This window comes from Chelon labrosus (genome assembly GCF_963514085.1).
Source record: "Chelon labrosus genome assembly, chromosome: 13".
Taxonomy (NCBI): Eukaryota; Metazoa; Chordata; class Actinopteri; order Mugiliformes; family Mugilidae; genus Chelon; species Chelon labrosus.
This window is the reverse complement of record NC_140346.1, coordinates 23,685,018-23,706,739: the sequence shown is the minus strand read 5'-3', so window position 1 is coordinate 23,706,739 and position 21,722 is coordinate 23,685,018. Positions and strand designations below refer to the sequence as shown.

Here is a 21,722-nt window from a genome sequence, read left to right as displayed (position 1 = left end):
GTGACGCTGCAACAAACCTGACACCATAAGGTCATTGGAGGAAGGCAGCTGCACAAATGAGCTATCGCCTTTCAGTTGAGTCACCTGCACACGATCTGTTTACCAAGACAAGGTGTAAATACACCAACAGCAGCGTCAGATCATCTGAACTACTACAACGATGAGAAACGCAACGAGCCTGTTAAAATAAACCGCACAACAAGGCTGTTAGAGGCTTCTCGTTTCCCAAACTGCAGAAATGACCACAGAGGCACCGAGGAGGGCCATGTCCTGCAAAATATGGGATGCGTGCATGCACTGGGGGGGGGGGGGGTAGAAATTGCAATGTCTGGGCATGCATGTTAAACCAACTGCATGTCGCCGGGCATCCAGGCGCATGCCCGTTTTCCCCCTCAAAACAACTGATGTGTGACTGAATGAGCGGGCACCAGATGCACATCATCCAGCGTAGAAAGCCGCAGCATGTAGGGGGTTGTCCGCTAAACCGCTTCAGTGCGGCAGCGTCTGTCACCCCTGATAAACTTGTATGATTGAGTGACACGGTCATGCGTCAAGACGGCGCTAGGACCACGCGGGAGCATGATCGGACATGGAGATGATTTCTTTTTTTTTTTTTTTTTTTCTCGTCATGTTTAGGACCACATGCTTCCCGGGGTCCGTACATACCTGCCTCCGCCTCCGCCGGGATGTAGCTGCGTCCCTCCTGCCGTTAAAACCTCCATGTTTCACACGCAGGTGTTGCCCATCCGCGCCTCAGAACCCCGCCGCTCCTCCAAGGTCTGCCCCCGTCCACAGACCATGCGTGTTGTTTCCACACCGCCGAGAGGGGCGGAGCCCACGGTCCTTGGAGACGGCGCGCAAGTGGATCATGAGAACGCCACTTATTTATTGTGGGAGCCAATCAGCTGCGGTTCGCTCCAGATCGGCGTTCAATGACTGTGCAGTGCTCACTAGTAGCAGAGTGTTTTGGGTTATAATGAGAAAGCGGTAAGGAATAAGACACCGCTTTAATCCCGACGCGTGATTTAAAGTCCCATTGGTGCAGTGTGTGTGTGCGCACCGCATCTCCTGCTGCACACCCAGATTTATTTCCATCAGTGAGCAAATAAATGCGAGGATTGGATTTAAACAAGCAAAACACCTGCAAAGATTAAGGCTGCTCAACAATCCCCTTATTAGAATCGAGATTTCATATCTAAAATATCACTGGTATGTTCAATATGAGCCATGCATTTAAAACATAGGTTAATATTTCTGTGTTATAGCTGTGTGTGCAACAGAAGGACCTTGAAATCTGTCAATGTTAGTGATGTTAGAAAACTGCTCACATCCTATCAGAGAAAATTTTCAGCCCTATTTAATGTTCTCAGAAAAAAAAGGTTTAAAATATGAGTTTAATCAACACAAAATGGTGTTATTTGTTTTTTAATATTCACTGCACATGATCCTACAAGTTGTGACCTTAATGTACAACAGAGGTTGGCCATGGAAACAGGGTTTACTCTACCCTCTACTGGCAGAACATGAAATCTCCTTCAAATGAAATCCAAAAAAATTAAATATTACTGTGGTACAAAGGCTTTTTAAAAACACAATACCAAAAACGGTATCATAGATTTTCACTGTATTCTTCCGTACACAAAAACTCTGCTGAGAGAATAAGCTCAAAAATACAGACATTGCCTTTGTTTATACCCTCACCTACTAAGATTACAGGCTCGTGCATAAACTACACAACTTCAAATATACAAAAAGATAGCTAGGAGCACAAACGGTATTTACAGCAAAAGGGTCTCCTGCTGGGTGAACCTAAAAGAGCACGGACCACATTCAGAACACAAAGTCTTGTTTTTCCATGTCTGACAGAAAAGCTTTTGGTGGTGTTACAAGTTGGAGCAGACGCTTCTGCGCCACCGTTTGTTCACAGCAGTCCTTGTTGAACCAGATGTCTTTGTATTTGTCAGTCTCTGTCACAGTGGTTCACAGGAGGCTCAGCATCCTCCCCCTCAGGTTCATCATTCAGCTGAGCTCTACCACCTCCCTCTGTGAAAGGGTGGACACCCAAACTCTGGCCTTCCGTTTCGGAAATGCCTCCCTTCTCTGTCGTCCAGAGCCTCGGGTCCCATCGAAGGATGTCGATGGAAAGGAGGACCGCGAGGAGGGAAGGACATGGGCATCCTGAATCTGTCTGTTGGAAACATTGGCCCTCGAGGCATCATCGGCGGAGGCATGTGTGGCATGTTTGGAGGTGGGAGGAACGGAGGAACATGATGATTTGGCAGGCCAGGAGGAGGCTGAAGAGGTGGCATACCCGGTCTGGGTCCCTGCATGATTGCAGGGCCTGGCAGGGTCATCACCGGTGGTCCGGGGGACCCCAGCTGGTTGCTGGTCCCAGCATCTGATGAAGGGCCTTTGTCTCCTTTAGAATCCTCTGCAGACTCATCTAGAGGTGTTCCTGTTGCAAAAGAGGATGTGATAAGTATTTCGGCAGCACACAAAAAAAAAGGTTACTAAAGAGAACAGAGTCCCTACAGAAATGACTGCTCTCACATCTTCACTCAGTGATGTCTAAAAATGTCTCACCGGTTACAAACTTTACGGGGTCAAACTCTGTGGGGATGAAAGGAGCTCCTCCTGGAGGCAAGGACGTGGGGGACAACATGATGGGGCCAGGAAAAGCAGGTGGACTTCCAATGGGTTCTGTCTGTTGAACTGGAGGCCCCTGGAAGACAAATGAACACAATGGCACCACGATTAAAACAAGAGCTAAATCGGTAAGAAAGCCTTGAAGAGAAGTGAAAGAAGGCTTCTGGAAAGAGACTGTATTTGCAGTTACTGAAACCGCAGAATGAAGTACTGATTCCATCTCAGTGGTGTTTATATTTTTCACATGTGAGGGTCTTTTGATTAGTTAGGTGTTATCAGTAGCCCACAGAAAACAGAAATTACTATGCATTACTCCGACGCTAACAAAACCAAAAGAAAACCAAGGCAAGGGGAACACAAGTGTTTGACATGTCAAGAATCGCCTGTTCCTGTTAAGGGTCGCGGGGTCTGCTGGAGCCTATCCCAGCTGTCATCGGGCGAGAGGTGGGGTACACCCTGGACAGGTCTCCAGTCTATCGCAGGGCTAACACAGAGACATAGACAACCATTCACACTCACACTCACACCTACTGCCAGTTTAGAATCACCAGTTAACCTAACCAGCATGTCTTTGGACGGTGGGAGGAAGCTGGAGTACCCGGAGAGAACCCACGCAGACACAGGGAGAACATGCAAACTCCACACAGAAAGGAACCAGTCGACCTATGGATGTCCCCATGTCAAGAACATAAATATTCATTCTACATAGTCTGCAGCAATCTTTAGACTTTTATGTCTGACTGTGGGGGAAATGGAACATCAGTTTATGATCAAATATATGTTCATACAGTATATGTACAGTGTGTATAACAGACACAACAATATTTCTAAGGGGACTCATCCCAGTCACACATTAGAAAGAAGGAGAGGAAAAAAAAGGCATCTGTCAGCATCGGAATAAGAAGAACCTTTACCGGCCATGGGATATTGAATTGCGTACGTATATATAATAAAAAAAAGAAATTCATGCTGAAAAGAGTCCAGGATCTAAGCAAATCTATTGCTTTCAAATCCTCTTTAAATGAAATGAACCAGTGGACTTTTTTTTTTTTTTTTGGCTTACTCCCTCTATACACGTTAGATGACTGTAGTTTGTAGCCATTTTTTCACCCGCTGATTTATCTCTTGCTGGAAACAGTTCCCACTGGCTTGGCTCAGATATTCCAAAGGCTGAAATGCTTCTCATTCAGTGTGTGTCCTTGCAGCGTTTTAATCTTGTGCACATCAGGGCATCAAGTAGTCTGTGTAAAGTCATCCAGGTCACGGGTGCTAAAAAACGGAAGGCAAATGGATAAATGGATTGAATGATTCCGTGTTGATTTAGGCAAAAGCTCACGCCGTGGTTCCACCGTGAAGGGCCAGTTTGCTGAAATAATTTTTTAGGGCTCAGAACAAAGCTGCTCAGCGAGAAGGTCCGACGGGTTAATTTCACTATCGACTTAAATTAAAGCTTGACCAAAATGCTCGAGATACTAACATCACATTTACTCAGTAAAGTCCAGGACGAAGTTTCAAGTTTGTGAACACACCAAAGGGCAAGGGACAACAAATACAGAAACTTCATGAAGCAATTAATTTGTGAAAAAGAACGATGACTGTATCTGTAAGGACGCTTGACAGGCTGTAACAGGAAAGAGTTTTAATTAAACTTGGATAATTAATATTAATCTATTCATTCAAGGGATGCAAATCCCCCTGCTGAATAATTCTCCATCACAAACAACCACAATGTTAATTTAAAGTGATTCTCCCTACCCATACTGTTATGATTCGACAGTGTTCCCAGTTAGTTTCAGAAATATGAACGATAAAATTATTTTGGTAAAAGGGACGATATACAGGACAGGTAAGAGCTAAAAGACAAGTAAAGACATACAAAAACATACAATAATTTGAACTAAGCCACAAAGCCACCACAACTTTATTATAAATAAAGTTAATTTAATTTGTCCTGCTGACCTCCAAACATACAGAAAACTACGGTTCTATTCTTCTATTCTGTTCTACGGAGGTCATGGGCTTTAAGCTGTGATCACACTATCATTGAATTGTCTTAGAAGAATACCTAATATACTTTATAAGCTGCATACCAGAGGCATCTCTCGTTCATGCGTGACATGCCGTGTATATTCATGTGGATGCAACTTGAATTTCATGTTCTATAAAATATATTTATGTAACTTGTTAATGTTGAACAGTTTGCAAGTGCACAAAGACATGCCTCCAAGCTGAGATGGTCATAATTAGTAATAATTAATAGTTCATGCTGATATAAAATAGCTTCACACATGTACAGCGTTACCACTAATACCACTTATACTGTGGTGTCTATTTTATGTTTTATGTAGGACTACAGATGGAAATGAGCTTCTGCTAAAACTGGTGCGCCCATCTTTTCTTTTTCTTTAAAAGGATTAATGTAAGCGCAAGCTGTCCTTAAACTGAATAAAATAAAATAAAAAACTAAATGAACGATAGTGTTAACAGGTTATACTGAAGTTGGGATGTCAAAGCAGGACTTAAGTTTAGTCCAGAGTTTGTGTTAAAATCATATGAAAGATTTAAAACCACGTCACAGATACATTATGTAAAATAACAATAACAGGGAACATGTTTATATGGAGATTTCCTCTGCCAAAGTTGATTTAGGCTCTGGGGTCTGTGAAGTGTTCTCAGACAGTTTAGGTCGTTATTTTATATAAATAAAACTGAATGCTGATCATACTACATGTCCTGTACTTGTTGCTACATGACTGCACTCTCAGTAATCAGTTTGATAAAAGGTATCATATGCGAGACACAGAATATATTAATCATTTATGCAATACATTGACTTAAAAATTCTCATGACCTCTGAGTGTTCCTCCTAATGAAAATAATCTGTTACGAAGCCACCCTAAAAATCTAAATCAACACAAATTATATTTCTCTCCATGAATGCATTCTCTATGTCACAGAATCACAAGGGAGATCAAGTTAAAACTCAGCCTACCTGCTGCTGCAGGTTGAGTCCCTTAAAGGGGCCTTGTTTTTCCCTTATTTTCTGTACTCTACTATAATGTATATCGTTACAGTGTCAGATGTTCTTATTAAATGTGACAAAGTAATTAGATAAATGTTGTGAGCCAGGCCTCAAAATACTCTGTTTTCAATATTTTCTTAACTCGACATCAGCTCAGAGTTCAGATCTCTGTAAACAGTCACTGGAGCCCCTGGAGCTTTAGAAAGGTATCTAAACAATCATGCAGCAGTCTACTTGAGTAGCATTATAAGCATTTAAAGCACTACAGCAGAGAAATATTCATCTTTTATGTCACACAATTAGCAGGAAATGATGACCGTTTACCACACAGAGAAGCAGTCCTGTAGTAATCTTTGTCGCTGCAGACGTTTGTGCTGTCCACTCTCATATTCGGGCTCAGATTCAGGTTCTAAAACGTTTGGATGGATTCGAGAAGCTGCCTTTTTCGACCGAGAACAATTTAGTGTGCTTTCAGAAACAGAGAGAGGACGAGGCTATGTTCACAAGCACAGCACAATTTCCACAAAAGAAAGTGGGCTTTTCAGAGGGAGCTAACATTGTTAATTTTCAGGCAGAGGCTGCCCGGAGGAGCTGCATAACAAAATGTATGAGATAGATAAGATTTTTTTTTTTTTTTTTAACTAAGAAACATGAAAAGCTACACCAGTAAAGTCCCAGAATAAAATAAGAGAGCTGAAAACGAGCATAACTGGTCCTATTTACTTTTGTGTCCCGATATTGTCTCCTTTGTGCCAGGCTGTCTGTAGGCACACAGTGTACAGAGCAAATCTTGTTACTCACACAGATTGCAATAGGATGATATCCTTACTGTGCATCCTGCTTGTGCAAAATATAAGAAAAAAAAACAAACAAACAAAAAAACACCCCTTTTGGTTCATATGTCTGAAAAATGGCCATGGATTCCTCCCATGGCAGCAAGTGAAACCAATCCCCCTTAAGAGGGAAATGATAGTATTCCTGTCCAACTAATGTTAATTGTGTCATGAAATTAAAACAGCAGGAGAGGCACAAATTAGTAATTGCTCACAGATCAAATTATTTTCATCATGCTCCACTATACGCTCCCTTGTCAGTTCATTAGTTGTAGTAGTGAAAAACAATGCATTCTAATATGGCATTTCTGCACTACATCTTAGTTACATGAAGGTTATGGTATTAGGTTTGTTGTACTGTTGTGACAACCCCATTTTAGTCAGTGGGCTAGGCTTAATTCAACACAGTTTAAACACACTAAAACCTACATCCTCTAAAATGACCATACATCATCTTTCTTTTGCTATTTTAGGGATTTAGTGCAGCACTGTTTTGCAGCATTCGTTTTCACTAGTGTACCTAATGAACTGGCACGAATGTTTCAATGTATAATTTCAAAGTTCTTGAATGGCACTGGCACTGTTAAAAAAAAAAAGATCTCACACATTTTCATCAGGGTTAGTCCTTTTTTTCCCCCTTTCTTTGAAAAAACAAAAAAAACATGTCCTTACACTAATTTGAAACAGCTTCAAAAGAAATCTAGAAACAGCACTGTCTAGTGGACATAAAACAAACTACATTTCTGGCCTGCAGTTCTATGGAAGCCTCTAAGGGACATTAAAAGTATAATGTAAACGACAAAAATATAATTCCACGGGATTCTTATTATTCTTTTCCACCTATGTGTTATTTGAGCCGAAATGAAAATGTTGAATATTTATTCAAATTTGAAAATGAAAATTCAATATATAAATCACGTAAGCCTATATTCGGTATTTGCAAGTAAAATTCAAATTCACAAGTAAAATTAAATCGCATTAGCTGAACAATTTGATAATGAAACTGAACATTTGACGTTTCTTTTTCGAGCACTGTAGTGGACAATATTCAAATGCACAAAGTGAAACAGCACCCCCTGTCTACTGCACTCTGCATGTCCTCTCCTCTAGTTGGGTAGGTGGGCCTTCGATTTCAGTCATTCACCGAATATGTCCACTGTAGAGCAGGTTAAATGAAATATCAAATGCCATTTTTATTTTCAAAATGATAGAAAATTGCCTTTCAATTTTCATTCATACAGCAAAGGTTTGTGGTGACATTTAAATGGAAATTAAAGAATGGGAACGCCGACTTGCCTGGAAAAGTCACCGACAATGAAATGTCAAATGCCCTTTTCATTATTACATTGCAGACTTAAATCATACTTGCAAAAATGAGGTTGCTTTGACATTACAGTCAGGTTACACTGTTTATGTTGCATTTAGATTTTTAAATTATCATTTGAATATTTTACCCCTGGGAATAGGGCCCCACTTGAAGATTAAATGTCAAACCGCTTTGCCATTTTCATATTAATATTGTCATAGAATTCAAGTATGTGAAAAAGAAAATTATTATAACCTTTATTTGACCAGGGAAAAAAAATGTCCTGGCCAAGGTATATATTTATGCAGAAAATCATAATGCTACTGTGGCTTCACATTTCCAGGTTAAATTGTTATTTAAATATAGTCCCCTATAGACTTCCATACTGTTACTGCAGATACATCCAGAGCAATCTCCAGTAAGATAACTGTCTCCAATAGGTCAGTTAGCTACCTTTTCCTTTTAAGTATAATAACAAAAAGTAGGGGAAATCACCTGAATTTTATTTGAGATTCTTTGTCCATTTTTTACTATAATGCCTAATATGTGCTGGTGCACATTTCTGCTACATCTGATACTGCCATTAGGGGGCACCAAAGTTCAAAATGTAAAACTTGCAGTAAGGACCTTTAAGTTTGTCACTTGGATGTGCCTGAACCATACGAGTATTCCTTGAAGGCTATACTGTAATTCAGACTTAATACAATTCTTTTACCTAAAAGCAAAAATACAAAATGTAAAACAATTACATGAACGTGTGACATCATAAACTTTAAATTAGCAATAAAGACAAATGCCATTTCCCCTAAGGGCTAAAGCTTTCATGCTGTTTAATAGCTACAAAATGAAAAGAAAGAAAGCAAAAGCAGTTCACAAGTCAGCCAGCCTCTTACCCTGACGTTTCACTCCATCAGCAGAAAACAGCAGATAACAGCTGCTTCATTTTTCCTGCAGGTTAATTCCACAGAGGAAATCCCACGTGGCACGCAGCAGGGCATTACATCTCTGATCAAGGCCCTGATATTTGACTAGATAGCAACTCAGTAGACTCACTCAATATAATTAGTTTGCTGTTTGTTTGCTCAGACATGTGAAAAGAGGGCAATGACGTAACTCTACAATAAACCGGACTTAAAATCTAACAGCGCAAAATAGAAAAAAAAAAAACTAAAAATCTCAAAAGGTCCATTTTATTATGAATGAGCCTTTCATTACCTCTGAACCATCCCATGATCCAAGTGTGGGAATGAAAATATATGAAGATCGTTTTTATAACACTCACCTTTGTGAGTCCTCATGGGAGTCTGATGTTCTCCACACATGGATCTAGACCACTGTAACTGAAGAATTCCCACCTTTCCTTGAAATGCCACCTCACTTGAAAATGACTGAAAGAAGAATACCGCTCAGACTTCACATTATTGTTAGTGTTAATGCTCAGCTATCCCGAATCCAAACAGGAGTTGCCAAGAGTCAGACCATAGATGTCTAAAACATGTAGATGTGTTTAGAGGAATATTAAGCAAAAAATGGGGAAAGAAAAGTAGCTCTGGATTTTACAACTTGACACAATTATACTCCGAAGCATTTAGAGCCTAAATTCCCTCTTGTCTCTCGCTCACAATCATACATGCTGTATTTCTACATTTCTACAGCAACTCAAAACATCTAAATAACTCAATGTGTGTGATTTCCAACAGGTTTAGTTTCAGTAAGCTATCTCAAACCTAAGTGAGAATTTGACAAACTTTGAGATTTTCTAATATTTCAAAATAAAAGGTCCATTCAATCAATTTGGATCCGTCTAAAACATGAGGTGAGACTTTGTAATTGCTAAGCATAATGCTCTTTCTTTTTATAAAATGAGAAATGTGTATTTAAAGGACTTTGACAGTTTTTTTTTAAAATTTAGACTGTTTATTTATTTATTTTTAATATTTGCGATGTTCCCCAAAATGCCAAAACGACCAAAAAGGAGAAGTGGGACTTTTTTTTATTTATTTTTTTTAACATATTCCCTGTATAAACTGCACAGCATTCTCTATAGCCTTTTTTAAAGCACTAAATGAGGAGTGAAAACATCATATTGTTGCTTTGAATTTCCACTTGATACCAGAATTTAATTTGTGAGCACTCTAAATGTACTGAGAGGGACTTCAACATAGGGGTTTAATTCACGATTATACCTCCTGAGAAGTACTAAACATGGTAAGCATTGCAGTGGTGCAAACTCAGAAAGACAAGCATGTCAATCCTGAAACCGATCAACAGGAGGTACAGGAAAAACTTCCATGAATTATTCCTTTTTTTCTTAAAGATATAAAGAACTAATTTTGTTTGCACAATCCCTTTCAACCCCACTGCCTTGAGCATGGTCTGAACACTTCTGTTCAACTGCATGCTCAGGCACATAACGTCTACATGTCACTGCTTAGCCTCGTGTCTCTTCCACGACAACTTCTCTCCTCCCCTCTGCTGCTGCTCCTGAAGATGGTTGACAGTGAAAGTCCATGCAGTCACCGCAACTTACACCCACCACATCATGTTAGTGGACATGTATCTTTTGACGCCTGCCCAACACCAGACAGGCCACAGAGACAGAAGAGTCAAAGTAAAGTAGCTGGGATCTGGGGAGAAAGTGTGATGAAGCTGTAGCTTTTCTGGACAGCTGATGTGTATTGATCGGCATTAGATAAAGAATAGCGCTGCATCCCGGGATGTACATGTGTGCCAAGATCTTGTTGGTGTATTTATTAAATAGAAAACAGACATAGAAAACAAGAGGTGCTGATGTTGTCTGCAGGCTGAGCAAAAGCACTAGAATTAGCTGCCTTAAAAGCTCAAGCAATTTTGACTGGATAATGTTATAGTACGTAATATATAACTTACACAAAACAGTTTAACTCAGTTTGCATTAGTTATTGAGTATCCAAAAACATGGCTCGGATACTCCTGTAAAGAGCGTAGATTTTTTTGAGACTTGTGAAAGCAGAGAAGCAAACAACCACATGCTTATCTAGAGGAAACTCATGTGTATCCGACTCTGATGGGTGCGATGTCTTTCATACAAAGTTGAACTTTTCACAAGCTACGCCTTGAATCCAAAGGACTTTGCCACACACACTTCTGTGGTAGTGTCACAGAAATAAACAGGATGGAAAAGCTTCAGGGCTAAATATACAAGACTTCAATTATTTTAAAATAAACATTTCTTGTGTTTTCCCAAACAAAAAAGGCCAATATCAAGATGGGAAATTAAAATGAAACAGCAACACAGATTGTCTTACCAAGGTGGTGGGCCAACACGTGCTGCAACAACATTTTCAGTGCACCTTAGCATTGATTCTACGTGTCTCTGAAACTCAATGGGATGATAAACCATTGTTCTGAAAGGTAGTCCCTGTTTTGATGATGGCGCCGCCCAAAATCTCTCATAGGTGTTCAAATGTGTTGAGAGATTGTGATTGTGAAGGCCATATCATATGCTTCCCACGATTCGTATACTCAAACCATTCGGTAACCCCTCAAGCCTTATGGAGGCATCGTCATCCAGGATGAGATCACACGCACCAGGACAGAAATGTTTCATCATAAAATGAAGGTGATTACTCTCTAAAAGAGTACTCACAAACCAGATCAGTAAAATGTAATGTATAATGTCCAGATGTGACCATTCATTTTGAAATTGTCGCAACACATGTTAGAGAAGAATCTTCGCTCATCAATCTTTTGCTTCTATTTCCATTTTTATTCTTTGGCATAAAGTTACCATATCGTTAGCCTCATAGCATAATTGCGTAAGTCATATTTTAACGTTTTTGGAAAACGTTAAAACATTGGTATTTTTTATTGATATTGTAACAGTGGCCAAAAAAATGACTTAGGCAATTATGCTATGATGCTAACGATATGTTGGATAGCTATGGGTTCAGTGTGCAAACTATTGCAAATGTTTTAAAAGCTGTCGACGCAGCTCATTTCTTTCACTTATCTTTTTCCAGTAATCAGAGTAAAAGTCATAGCTGAACAACTGAGCCAGGAAAGCATTAAAAACTGTTAATTCAATCGGAAATGAGCAAAAACAGGATTGAAGAAATCAACTAAGCATATGAAAGGATACACGAGATTCAACCATGCCCACTCAAGACGAACATGAGTGTTGTGAAGTTTTGTTGTTGATAAGGTTTAAGAGTTTTTCCCGGATAATTACATCAAGGATGAGTATGCAAGTTCCATGACCCATGACCCGATGTATGCGCTGCTGTGTATGAGCAATTAGTATAAAAAAGTATAAAAAAAATCTTTTTCTTTAATATTCGTAGAAGAGGCAAGCTGTTTTTCCACGTCTTCACGAACAATTACCCAGGACTTGTTTTGTTTGAAATACTCACATTCGTATACCCTGTCCAGTGTTCATTAACCCTTAGCTGGTCTTGCTAACGTTGCTGTCGGCTTACCTTGTCTCCAAGTTTGTCACGTTTCTTCCAAATCGGATCTTAAATTCCCACCAGCAGCCAACAGTCACATACACTCCATCACGAGATATGTGAACAATGTTTTTTTCCAAGCCAGGTGCTCAGTTTAGCAGTCCTCTTACGTATGGTACGTTGCAGATGGGAGTTTTTATTTTAACAAAACAGATGATAAATTTTGGACTTTTATCGATTGTTTTAACCATCTAAACTACTTTTTATATTTACTTTGAGACTTCAGTTTCTACATTTAAAATTCATACCCAATTTTGCTGATTCATGTTTTCAAACTGTTGAAAATGAGAACCTGTTATTTATGGTGAATGTTGAAGAAAATATCATTTTTGATGTTAGACGCGAACATTAAACATTCATGTTGCAATTTTGCCAACCCTACACATGGATAACAGAGCTTTAATGCTTGAGACAGGGAAAGGACAACAGAAATGTTTCCCTCTACATATACCACAATAATTAAAAGGTTTTTGTAATCCCCACTTTATTTATTCGTCACAGTACAAGATTACTGACTAAAGATGCAAATATTTTGCAAGAAAGAAAGAAATTACTGAATAAGCAACGCTGAGTGTAATGCTTACCAGCAGTGGAGCCTATCTGAATCATGGCAAAGTGGATAGAAATCACCAAATTAGACTGCTTATTTAGTGACCCTGAAGAAAATGTGTAATACAAAGAAACAAGTGTGACAAGTGGACAACTCCTCTTGTAGAGCAAATTGTATAATAATCATTAATGTGAAAATAATGGGGGGTTTTTTTTCCATTGAACAGTTTAATTCAGCACTCCATATACTATCGCATCCCAAAATTATTACACATGCCGTGGAGAAGTCCTGGGCTGCAGGTGTGACAGAAAAACTTACACAACTGTTTAAGAAACTTGCCCTTGCTCTCAGTTCTCAACACCAAGTCAAAACTGAACAATGAACAACTCAGCCACCAAACACGCTAATCATTTAAGCAGCTATCTGTGATAGAAACAAATCTAAATGAATAAATAACAACCAAAATAAGAACTTCAAGCTATCTTTTCACTCCATATGTCAACAATAAATTTAGAATTTAAATGATCCGTGGACCTCAGATTCATTTAATTTCTATATTTGTGAAACAGAAACCACAAAGCTAAATATTTTCATATATGCACTTGAACTCAAAATACCAGCAAAAAGGTACATTTGCACTTTCCTAGAAAGCAAGATCAATGGCCTATTACATGCTGGCCTACAGTGAACCAGACCAGAGAGGGTAAATCTAAATAAAATTGTGCACGGCACTAATAATACTGATATAACTGATATATTAACATTACTTAGTAAGCCTTAAACTTTCTACAAGAGTGTAATGTCTTCTTACTTTGTTGCCTTCCCCTACAGTTTATCAATGACTCCTTTAAATCGGCACAAGGTTTATACCATGGCTGAAACTCACCAAAATCACAATCTGTTAGACCAACCATTTATGATATTCACCATTAACCAGGCAAGTACTTAAGGCCTACCACACAGCTTGGACTCAACAACACTGTGAGAATGTTTTAAATGTAAATATGAATGCAATTTAATTGAAAGTAGCTCAAAGACATATATATATATATCACATGTTGAAGGAGATATTTTATTTTTGATTGGAAAATATATTCTCTTTTCATTTCACTATTTGATGTCTTTGCACTATTTTCAATTAAATAAGTTTAAATTATCTGCAAATCACTGCATTCTATATGTATGTACATTTTGTGCAGCTCCCAACCTTTCTGGAGACAGGGTTGTACACTGGACATTACTTTATAATAAAACACTGACCGCACTGTTCACTGGAAACACTACTGCCCCAGTACACAACTCTAAAGAACACCTACTGGAAGACATCTCCCGTAACTATAAAAGTCCAGACAACAGCTTTCTTAAGTCAAGCAATAGATGCTGTATTTGACATTCTAAGTTGGTATTTCAGTAAATTACACATACTCAATAATGTGAACTGACTTTTGAAAAGAAGATTGAGGGGATGATTCGGATAGGCTTCACTACTTATAAGCAACAACAATTTATTTTCTTTACAGCCTCTACTAGAAAGCTTGTGAAGTACTCTCTCTCGGCCATGAAACAACAAAATAAGAATAGTCGAATTAAAAACAAGGTGTTTAAGGGCTGCATAAGCATTACCTGAATGTGAGCAGTGGCAGTCCCATCTGGTACACTGTCAAACGCACCATTTACAGTTGCCTGGTTGCTGAAGTCCTTAGCATTATTCCATTCTGTACACAATAAAAACACAATGATAATTTAAGTCAAACTGTTGCTTACAGCATGAAGCAGGTAAAATGCATCCATGCTAAACGAACAACTAAGTGTTTACCTGGATTTAGTGTCTCTGGATCCAGCATACCCCCTTCCCGATAGCTCTCCAACTCCTCAGGTTTGACCTTGCTCCAGGGAATGTAGGTAACTCCCCGCTCCACGTCCCAGAACTTTTTGTGTGCCGATTTTATACCTTTGTTCAAAGCCCAAGCGATCTAGGAAAGAATGACATTGGGTGTCCTTAGCGAGTTATTAAACAGTGAATGAAATGGAAATGAAAGAAAATTTGCGAGAATAGCTACCTTAACTGGTTTCTGATTGACTTTGTAAGACCCCCTGCTTAGTTTGTTCAAGGCTGTATAGGCATCTTGTCTGTGAACCATTACAATATACGCACAACCTCTCGGAGGAATCATCTGGACAGAGAGCAAAAGGTAACGGCAAAATAAATGCGAGTTTTAGATCATAGATGTATTCAAGTATCTTTGATGTCAACTGCCTCTACTTACATTTATAGACTCAATCTGGCCAAACTCTTCCAAAAGGGACATCACATCAGACTGCTGAGTTTTCTTGTCTAGTTGTCCAACCCAAAGTGTAGTGCTGCAAACTGGAAGGAAAAATAAATTAAAAACAGTGTTAAACTTGGAAGAAATAAAGGTAGATTTCATTGTTGCTTCGTTTTTTTTTTTTTAAGAATACTCCACTCTTGAGGTTTTTACGAGCTGAATTGATGAACTCAGTCTGCTGGAGGCTAATAAATAAAATAACTCAAACTGAACTATCAAATGCATTTTGTAGAAAGAAGGACAGTGGATTTAATCCTCTGTCAATTTAAGTTCTGATTATTCTCTGGAATTTATGCACAGATGATGTGCATGTGCTTCTCCACAGCACATATCTATCTATATCATATTTTTGATTACTCAAAGTCTAACTACACTTTCAAAATGGCTTCTATCTACAGGGATAGAGATACTGAAGCCACAAGTGGCATGTAACATGTTTTATTGTATCATATATGACATTCACAGGGTTGTTTCTGTCAAAGCACATACCACTGAGTGTCTGGCTCTTTATGCTGGGAAGACCTTTCTGTCGGCGCTCCCTGTCCTTTTCTCTTTCACACCTGTCCTGGGAACGAGATCGAGATCTCCAGCGGCGTTCTCTGGAGCGAGAGCGTCGATGCCTCGACCTTCTTGAGCGAGATGAAGATCTTGATCTTCTTTTCCTGGGAGATCTGAAATACAAAGGATTAAAGCCATTGAACATGGTGTCAACAAACACCGTTATTGTATTACCCTTTTCACTATTAAATGAGTAGGAAGTGACAACATGAAGTAGAACACACAGAAGAATACATGAAATCCATGAAAAGTAGTAAATTTAACAGTTCTAATAAAACCTCAGTCAAACACAACCAACAAGCTATAACACTGCAGAGTTATGTGTGATTAGCTATTACCTGGAACTAGATCTGGATCTCCTGCCATAGCCTCTGTGTCTGCCCTCACGCCAGGATGATGAGTCTTCTCTTGAAGCTCCCTATTAGACAATGATGACATGAGAATTTTTAATTTATTTCCTTCAATTTATTAACAGCGGGTTCAAATATTTTGGACTGAAAAGTTCACGGCACAGATCAGAGGTATAAACTTTCCTGAGATACCTGAGATTGTTGAGCATAGGCCTCATTTATGGAATGATACCCTTCTGGTATCATATGATGTTCACCATGACCCATTCCTCCACTCTGCTGAGGGACGACAAAGACACAGACACAAGACATTGTTTTATAGAAAAGACATCAAAATAATACTGAGCACAGTACATTTTAAGTGATCGTAGCTCTACAAAACTCAAAAAGATAAAAATTAGAAACTTCACATTACTGGAACAAATATTTTACTTGACACCTGTGATGGCACAACACCTCAGAGGACCAAGTGCAAAAATTGCAACTTCATTTACTTGCAACAATCTACAGTTATGTTGCTGGCACTATGTTATATTTATAACATTATTATATGATGAAATTATGGCTGGATACCTTGATACCCCCGGTCTGTCCCAGCATACTAGGATGAACATCAGGCATGGGCATCTGACCAGGAAACGGGTTAAACATATTCTCAGGAAGACCTCTGTCATAACAAAATACACACTGGGCATTACAAAGGCTGGCAGTTAAACACATTAAAATCAAACAGCAACAGCAAGAAAATTACAGGTGGTCATCTGCATTCATTTGGGGATTTCAGCTTCATAATGTTTGTGCTGGCATTGATGCTCAGTGGTACAGTTGGCAAGGATATTTTAATCAACCACAATCAATAATGTTCTTAGTTGGATAGTGTAAGATGTATAATTTAAGACACTGGGGCATTTTTGATCAACTATCAACACTGAAATACTTGCAGTGGTGTGATACGTGAACCATGTCTGCGAGTGACAACTTAAAAACATATGAAGTTGTCTTAGCACTTTCATATAAAACATACACAGATGTATTAGCATCAATAGATTTTCTGACACTCACTGTGAATGAAGGTTGCCTTCAGTAGCCGTTATATCTTCAGGATCATCATCATAGTCAAATCTGTCAAGGAGTTTCTGGGGAAATATATACATGTAGCATACAGTTAGGTAAACGGAAATTTGTATTCATATTTGATAAAAAAAAATAGTTATTCTGATATGTTATTACCTCAGCTAAAGAAACTTTCTTTTCATCGTGTGTGCCATAATGGTTGTGCTGGGCCACTGGCATTTGAGGTGGGTTTGTCACGTTGTTTGCAGTGGCAGCTGCCAGGGTCTTATCCGCTTGCTGGAAGTTCTGAAGCATCCGCTGCAGCTAGAAGACAAAGAAAGAAAGGTTATTCAGAAACAATACAAACAATACAATACCACAAGAACAGCTGGAACACTTAACCAAAGGGGCTGCGTACCTCCTGACCGTGGGGGGACTGAAAAAGTTGTGCCACAGCAGCTAGGGCATCAGGAGTGGGCAGCTGGGGAACAGCAGGCACAACTGAGGCATTGCTGACAAGAGGCTGTGTCTCTGGAACAGGGTCTGCGGGAACTGTTCAAAAACAAGAAAACAATACATTGCAGAAAATACAACCACAATTTGTCTCAGTCTTTAACTATGATAAGAGAAGCAACTTTCAAAACAGGATCCAAGGTGAGTTTTATAAACAGAACACAACAGAAGGTCAACACAACAGAATCAACCAACACATATATTCATTCAAATAATTTTCCATACTCCCATGGCTGTTTGTGCCTCCCCGCAGTGGCATCATATTCCCTCACAGATGAGCCCTTAATGTAATTTAGGAACCACTGCTTTACTCTCATTTAATGCTCTAGTACATTGTGACAAACACCAACCAAAGGAAACTACATTAATTTCAATACCTTCCGGTGCAGGGGGAGGTACAATGATTCCATTGGCCATATCCATCAAAGGCTGAATGATATCCATGTCAAACACACCATTCTTCTGCCACAAGTTTAGGACACGGACAATTTTACTCTGAAATGGAGGAGAAAAAAAAGCAAACCCCGCCATGAGATATTCTTTAAAGCACTTGAATAAAATATATAAAATACAAAAAGCACAAACATAATGTACCTTATCATCCTCTGGACAGCGGTAAAGGTTTTGGAAGGTATCTGTGAAATTCTTCAAGAATCTGGGTCCAAATACATCCTTGTCAACACCAAACTGATGGCGTGACTGCCGAACAATGGAATCAACCACATATAAACCGGGGACTTTCAGTTCTGGCTTACACTGAAACGAACACAAACAATGACAATTTATTCCCATTGTCTCATGAAAACAATGTAATACAACAATTGCCAGTGAGAGGTTTGATAATACATACCTTCTTGATGAACTTTTCAACAATCTGGACAACATGTTTGTAAAGCTAGTGAAAGACAAAATTGGATATCACTTAATAACCGTGGATATAACCAAAACACACAGGCATTAATAGGAATGAAAACTGTAATTCTAGTTTACATGTTTACTGTATAATCAGTCAAATAATGCAACACAGAGGAACGCAATCATTTATCACTCAATGACAACCCAGTGTAACCATGGCTCATTCAACTGAAGCCGTAAAAACATGTAAATAAGGATACCTCCTACTGTGTTCAGCAATCCCCACTGAAATCACACTTTGAGTGTACCATATTTTTCAGTGATTTAAATAAAAAGCAACTACCAAATTGCAAGTTTCAATATTTAATATAAATTTCATTCTTTAACAGTTAAATCAAAAGGTCTAGAAGTCGAGAGCATCCGCGTTTGTATTAGCAAATACTTAACAACCCTCCAGACTGACCATTAAGGAAATACAGCACACAACAATGGTAAATCGTTGCAAAACCCAACAAACAAACATCAACTCCCCATGAGCTCTAGAGTTTCTCAAAAGAAAATCAAGGAAAATCATGGTAGATCAGCTAATTTTGACATCACCATAATCATTTTGTGTGTGCTGCCGAAACTACTGGTAATGTCACCAAAACTGAGGTTGTGTGTGCAGGTCATATTTTGTCTGGATGGTTAGTTAATACAACAATTAAGCCGACATTTACTTTACCTTGATAGCTTTGATGGCTGATTTTGTTACAGACATCATTTTAGCACGGGATATTGGAGGCTTCATGTCAATCATGGAGAATAACTGGTGGGTTTTGGAAAAAAAATGATTACATCAGCTAAATTCAAAGACAAACTTGTTATCGTTACATGAAAAAAAAATGCATGGCCCTGCTTTTTACATAAGGATTAAGAGACAACACAGACACTAATAACCTACCGATGCATTTAGCCAAAAATAAATAAGTTAATTAATAAAAATAATCAGTAACGGCAAACACTTTTAGTTACACATATAATTAAAAAATAAAGTGATTAAACATTAGTTCAAAGATTACTCGACGTGGGCAAACACTCTATATTAGACTTTATTTATGGGAGATTAAAAGTGATTTTCCTCCAGAAACTATACTTTAATAGGATTACCGTTTTCTTAGATTGTGAAAAGTTTACAATTTAGACACTATATTCATATTCAAGTATTTGCAATTTAATGGGGTGGCTTTACCCAAGTAAGACATTTTTTGCTCTTTGCAGGAGTTTGGATCTCAAATAAATCAGTATTTCAGCTTCACAAGAATGTGTGAGAAATAAAAATCACATGACTAGTGACCAGTAGGTTAGTCGGACATAGGCTTGTCTTAAAATGCACCACGCAGTAACAGATCCAGGCACATACACAAAACAAAACAAAAAAAAAACAAACAGCAAGACAACATAACAGTGGCATTATGTGTTCACTATACAGTCATGCTTGACTTTTAAGAGGCTACACGTTACCAAACAAGCAATGTTAGCTAGTGCTAACGTTGCCTAGCAAACGTTGAGGTTAGCAACGGTTTTATTTAGACAATCAACAGTATCAACACACAGCAAGTTTTACGGGAGTGTAACGTTAAATGAGATAGTATTGTCCTGGACATTTCACATGTTTCAAAGGTGTAGCATTAAGTTAATAGTTAAACTAGGCGCGTACTGATATCAGAGGCCGTTTACGTTAAGGATTAACCTGCTAGCGTCGAATTCAGTTTAAGCTAGTGGCTAGCAAATCCTATTAAACCATGTATACGGATTATCCGGGCACATACTACTAAACTGACACTTTACCAAAAATTAGTCCGTTTAGATTTTCACGTTGAATATAATTGTTGATAGCTGTCAAATAACTTCATGCACCCAAGTGCGATAACATTAACGTTAGCTTTCGGGTTTAGCTCTTGGGACATAAGTATAACACAAGTTAAACTTTACCTCCATGTTGAACGCGTTCACTGCATCCATAACGGGTTTTTTTTCTACTGAAGAACGATTTGCGAATGTTCTCACTCTACGCAGTCATAACCACGTGTAGTTATATCGCTAATAACATAACAAAAACACACCGAAATACTGTTTTACTACGATGTAGTGCTAAGCTAAAAAGAAAATGCTGCTAGCTAGCTTCGCGGTTGGTTCCACCCTGTGGGCGTTCGCCAGGGTGTGATGTCACAGGCTAGTGTTGCATTCACAACTGTGGGAAAATTGTAAATGCTTTTAATTTACAGATAGATAGATAGATAGATAGATACTTTATTAATCCCGAGGGAAATTCAAGAAGTCACGAATTTCTGTCAGTTTACAAATATTGGTCAATGAGTAAAACTCCCAATTTGGGTTTATGATATAATAAGCAGTTGACCACGAGTTACAACATGCATTAATATACTTGATCCACCCAGGAGGCAGTTTAAACCTTTGGACTATGGTACAGCTGGAAATAAAAACCCATATTAGACTTATTATTGTAAATAGCCTAAATGTTGTAAAAACCTGCTTTCCACAAAGACTAGGGATTGATGTGTGTAGGCTACAAGCAAGTTGTCGTTTACAATTGCCTTACTGTGAAATATAAATATCAAATCTCTGATATTGCCACAATCTTACGCCCCCTAGTGTACGGGAAGGTGTAGTACATGGTTTTTAAACTACTACAAAAATATAGCAAAGAATGTATAAAATTAAAAGTTATTGTTCTAATTATTAATTATAATTAGGTACGTGAGTCAGCTGCACCAGCAGAGTACAATAACACAAGATACGGCTTTTTCACTGGTTGTTCCCAATTCTTCTTCTTTTTTTTTTTTTGGACTCTAATGAATGACTCTATCATGACCCCCTGTGGCCAAATTGGCACATTGCATGTGTCCGATGAAATATCCAGTCAGCAGAACCAACATTAGGAGAAACAACAGGAGAGGAGCAGAGATTTACATGACGGTGAGGATCTCTCTAGGCTTGCTAGAATACACAAGACTTCATTTCTGCAAATGTCCAGCAGTAATTAGTTTTTTCATTATGGTTGAATAATGGATTTGTTCCCCTTCTATTGGCTTTTTTGGACTAACAGAAATACTTTTCTACTAAAATTAAACTATGGCTGTAACGGAAAACTCTACCACCTCTTTTCCATATGAATGGGAATACTATTATGATTATCTGGATCCTGTGATTGTGGACGAG

The 21,722-nt window shown here is 38.6% G+C and overlaps 1 protein-coding gene across 4 annotated transcripts; it reads right to left on the bottom strand.

The window, feature by feature from the left end:
• Positions 1 to 1,412: 1,412 nt before the first annotated feature.
• Positions 1,413 to 20,738, bottom strand: LOC311498834 (SR-related and CTD-associated factor 4-like). 4 transcript variants are annotated; one of them, XM_084559595.1, is made up of 18 exons: positions 20,475 to 20,738; positions 19,225 to 19,308; positions 18,496 to 18,540; positions 18,240 to 18,401; positions 18,023 to 18,140; positions 17,551 to 17,684; positions 17,310 to 17,456; positions 17,142 to 17,215; positions 16,653 to 16,746; positions 16,259 to 16,358; positions 16,068 to 16,143; positions 15,661 to 15,842; positions 15,112 to 15,212; positions 14,905 to 15,018; positions 14,661 to 14,817; positions 14,468 to 14,559; positions 2,584 to 2,722; positions 1,413 to 2,455 (listed from the first exon to the last, which is right to left on the bottom strand). In XM_084559595.1, exons 1-18 carry the CDS (start codon positions 20,502 to 20,504, stop codon positions 2,031 to 2,033), a joined length of 2,274 nt encoding a protein of 757 aa, XP_084415721.1. In that variant the 5' UTR covers positions 20,505 to 20,738; the 3' UTR covers positions 1,413 to 2,030. The 4 variants fall into 4 exon arrangements, with proteins under 4 accessions (XP_084415721.1, XP_084415723.1, XP_084415722.1 ...); XM_084559597.1 differs by having other exon boundaries at positions 16,068 to 16,147; positions 16,272 to 16,358; XM_084559596.1 differs by having other exon boundaries at positions 16,259 to 16,355.
• Positions 20,739 to 21,722: the final 984 nt, after the last annotated feature.

Bases quoted from the DNA above. Each gene is read 5' to 3' on its own strand.
- LOC311498834 (XM_084559595.1), bottom strand. From the start codon at position 20,504: ATGGATGCAGTGAACGCGTTCAACATGGAG. The intron at 18,402-18,495 runs GTATGTATTATC...TGTTCGTTTCAG, and splicing joins TTGAAAAGTTCATCAAGAAG to TGTAAGCCAGAACTGAAAGT. The intron at 15,019-15,111 runs GTAAGTAGAGGC...CTCTCTGTCCAG, and splicing joins GCCAGATTGAGTCTATAAAT to ATGATTCCTCCGAGAGGTTG.